This window comes from Ruditapes philippinarum, unplaced genomic scaffold, assembly GCF_026571515.1.
Source record: "Ruditapes philippinarum isolate M1 unplaced genomic scaffold, ASM2657151v2 ctg1045_1_1_1_1, whole genome shotgun sequence".
In the NCBI taxonomy this organism is placed as follows: domain Eukaryota; kingdom Metazoa; phylum Mollusca; class Bivalvia; order Venerida; family Veneridae; genus Ruditapes; species Ruditapes philippinarum.
The window spans coordinates 321247-325369 of record NW_026864684.1 but is presented as its reverse complement, the minus strand read 5'-3'; the positions used below and the strand labels follow the sequence as shown (position 1 = coordinate 325369).

The following is a 4123-nucleotide window of genomic DNA, read 5'->3' as shown; positions in this document are numbered from 1 at the left end:
GCCATACTTCTGCTCAACGGGGAGCAAAACGGGAAGTTGTTTGTCATATAACAAATATTAATTTAAAATTTAATGAAGCTTTGTATTCAGTTTACACCAACTTCTTACCAGTCATGTTCCTTGAGATAAGAAGTTATTAGTGTTTCAATAAGCTTATAGTTTCAAACACAATGAAAGTAAAATACATTCGTTTTAACTAAAACTAAACATTGAGATTGTTTAAGAAACACAATATATGGAAGGCTGACCTGTTCAAATTGATCAGCAGGGAACGGCGGACTGCTTTCGTTTAATTTACAGTAAATATAAATAAAAAGACAATGGTGGTCTCAAAGTATTGTAAATAAGTTGAGAAAGCTTTAGGTCAAATGTTTGGACCACTTGTATTATTTAAATTTATAGGACCAGTAATTGATTTCCGAAATTGCATTAGGCGTAATGCTGTAAAAGGCAGGAAGCTGAAGAGGGTTTGGGTATTTCAAATATTGACTTTATATACCTTAATTAATAATATATTAATGTTTACTTGTAAAAATAAACTGTACAATTGGCCTTTCAATTGGCTTTCTTTAAAGTTTTGTGAACAATTTAGTCTTTAAATGGTAATTTTTTCATAAAGTCGTTTCATTTTTTCAAGAAAAATATTGTGCTTCTTACTTTTCATTTTTATCGGATTGTATCATGACGAATACACGTATTAATTGCATCTTGACATTGAAAAACAAACATTTATATTTGCTCATTTTGATTGTTATTTGTATTTTTTATTGTATCTATTTTATAGTGCTTTTAAACAAATCGAAGCAATTCATTATAGTCGCGAATAACTTTATGACAACGGAGCTTAATGTGAAATACGCATGCATGAAACCTTGTTCCGATTTCACACGGAATACTGGAAAACAACAAAATGAAAATATACAAATAACAACTACAAGCCCGGCTGAAAGACCTAACCATTGTAAATCATGTTTTAATACTAATTTTCCTCTTCTTTTTGAACCAAAGGAATTATGCCGGGACAAAGAGATCAAACTCGTCATATTCATCACGTCTGTTACATCAGAAAGACGTCATCGTGACGTCATAAGGCAAACATGGCTGTCAGTAACGAAAAACAATTCAGCCGATGTGCGTTATTTTTTCATTCTCGGAAAAGTGATTGGAAACTATAATCAAGAAATACACAATGAACATATTGAGAATAATGATATAGTAATGTATGATTTTATTGACACGTACAATAATCTAACTTTAAAGACAATGCAGGGTTTTAGATATGCAACATCGCGATGTTCACAGGCAAAATATGTGATGAAGACAGACATGGATGTGTATGTTAACTTGCATGCAATACTGTCTAATCTACTAACCACTAATAAGACAGGGACAAATGTTTCTAGAACTGGGCATCTTGAACCTCCTGTACAATATAAAAACTATAAAAGTGATTATCAATTTGGAGACCCTCTATATGATAAACAGGAGATGTTTGGTCTTCTTTGGCACGAAACAGTACCATATAGAAATAGTTCTAAGTCTAAATGGTTTGTGTCTGCGGACGAATATTCGGAAGACTTTTATCCGGATTACTTTGACGGTCATGGTTATGTTTTCTCTATGAGGATAGCACAAAATGTTGAAAAAATTTCCAAGAGTGTTCCTTTCTTCAAATTTGAGGATGTGTACGTAGGAATGTGTTTAAAGAAACTTGGATATCCTTTAATACACACACAAGGTTTTATGAGGATTGATAAAGACTTAACACTCTGCTCACACAAATTTCAGCACGTGTATACCGTGCATAGAGTAAGTATTAATAAAATGAGGAGAATCTGGAACGCCACGTGTCCGCTTTATGGTTTACTGGAGGAAGAGATCAGTACAAAAAAGAATCATCATTGGTTAAAAGTTTATGTGAAGCAGGAAAGAAATAACGTAAACACAAAGACAGTAGGTAGTGCTAGTGAGCATCAAACTGTTAAGGTGTTCAAGTTCTCTTATGTTCGGCAATACAATTAATAATGAATAAACACGTCGGGTAACATCATCACCCTGGCGCATCCCTTAAAATGGATTCTTCTGTAATAGGCTCATTTTCAGAACTTTTTCAAATATGTCTGTACAATATCTTATATATATTGATAAAAGCAAGAGAAATGTATCAGTTGGGTATTTTTATAAAATATTTCTTGATAAGAAACATTTATACAATGAAAAATAACAGTTCATTATCTATTATAAATTATGTAGATATATTAAATCGGGTTATGTATCTATTCATCATTACCAACCCACCAATATCCATAACGGATCCTGTAAATCACACTTACTAACAACATCCAGATATTTTTCTTGCGTTTTGCGTTTGTTTTTTTTTTTTTTTTTTTTTTTTTTTTTTTTTTTTTTTGTTTTTATTATTATTGGATTTTACGTCGCACCAACATTGTAATGGTCATAATGCGATATTCGGGCTATATTGGTGGAGAAAGACTTCAGGTGCCCTTCCGTGCATTATTTCAGACACGATCGGGCACCCGAGTAGAATCACCGACGGTCCGTAAGCTAGCTGCTGATTTATTGTCATGTTTTATACTAAAATCTATCAAAATAAATTAAGTAATGAACTTACACGAATTTAATATTCCATTTATAACATACCAAAAATATAGACCGTTTGAAGTGAAAAAAGTCCATTATTTATTGACGCGCCTATAATGTAACGCTAATATTTAGCGCGTCTTAGCGCTATGTTAATATAACGTAATTGACGTCACGTCAAAATATATGCACGGCCGTGCAATACCATTTCTACGGAGTCGCAAAAACGGCACGGGTATGTGATAGAGGATATTGAATAAGTGTAAGTTCATGACTTCATGACAGGAATGCATCCAAAATCCATTATGGGATTCCAACCCACACCGATAATTAAGTTATTTAAAGTCAGCGTCATTAACCACTCTCCTACGTGGCTCAAGTTAAAGTAAGAATTGTTGTGTTAAAAGAAGACGTAAACCTATTAAACGGTTTGCACAAAAAGTATAATTTTAACTTATTCCTATGTTTTAAAAGAAAATTATATGTAATTACCAATGTTTTATTATGACAGGCTGAAATACAGTATACTTGTTATTAAGTATACTTATTATTCATACATAATTACCATTTGTATGACATATATTTATCAGTATCTCAAAAACATCCTGTACATTTTAAAAATGTTAATAGATTCGGAAATTAAGAATAAATTGTTATTCTACGTTACTAACTTATAACCAGTCAACTGATGGCAGTTGTAAACTTTCGAACATCAAACCAACGGCGTCGAATTTTGATACGCAACCGAGCGGTCTTACACCGAATAATATCTTAGTACTGATTATGGTAACAGTGGAAAGTGCTGTGCTTTTCTAAATGCGGCGTGCAGAGTATGATATGAAAGCATTCTCCATGATGTTTGTGATTAAAGTAGCATAATAATTAGTCCGTCTAAGAATCGGGTTGTTCATTATCGATCTTAATAAGCAAACTTTAAATATTTACGTTTACATGTGAACAAACAGAACTTTATATTGCTGATACGTAATATACTTTGAAACAGTATTACAATGTAGCAGAAATCCTATATTATTATAGCACGGCTGAAATTGTTTCGCAACCTGCCAGGTATTTGTGAGCACTAGATCTTTTGCATGCATTGATGCCTTTCAGCAAAGTGTTTTGCTTTAGTTTGGCAAAAATACACTCACAGTTGTAAATAGGGACTTACGTTGGATACCATTTGTGCAGTCAATCTGTACTGTCTTGGACAGTGTTAATAAAGAAGAAGATTCATGGCTTATTGTTCTACGACTTTGTTTTCGACGGTCTTTTCTCTGTATGAACTCTGTGAACAAACTGTGTAATTTCAATGTATAATATCACTGTGTAATATCACTGTGTGATATCACTGTGATATATATATCTGCGCATATATTCCACGAAATGTCTGATTTATTGTTCACTGGGGTCATCGGCTCTTTGGCTACAAGAGCGATTTTATACCCTGTTGAGCAGGTGCATTTAGGTTGAATTTTGTTGTTTACTTTTTCGAATTTGTTGTTAAGATAAGGAAGACAAA

The 4123-nt window shown here is 32.8% G+C and overlaps 1 protein-coding gene across 1 annotated transcript; it reads left to right on the top strand.

The window, feature by feature from the left end:
- Positions 1-831: 831 nt before the first annotated feature.
- LOC132726510 (beta-1,3-galactosyltransferase 1-like) lies at positions 832-2279 on the top strand. The gene has a single exon (XM_060711839.1). The coding sequence runs from the start codon at positions 832-834 to the stop codon at positions 2020-2022; it is 1191 nt and encodes a 396-aa protein (XP_060567822.1). The 3' UTR covers positions 2023-2279.
- The last annotated feature ends 1844 nt before the right edge of the window (positions 2280-4123 follow it).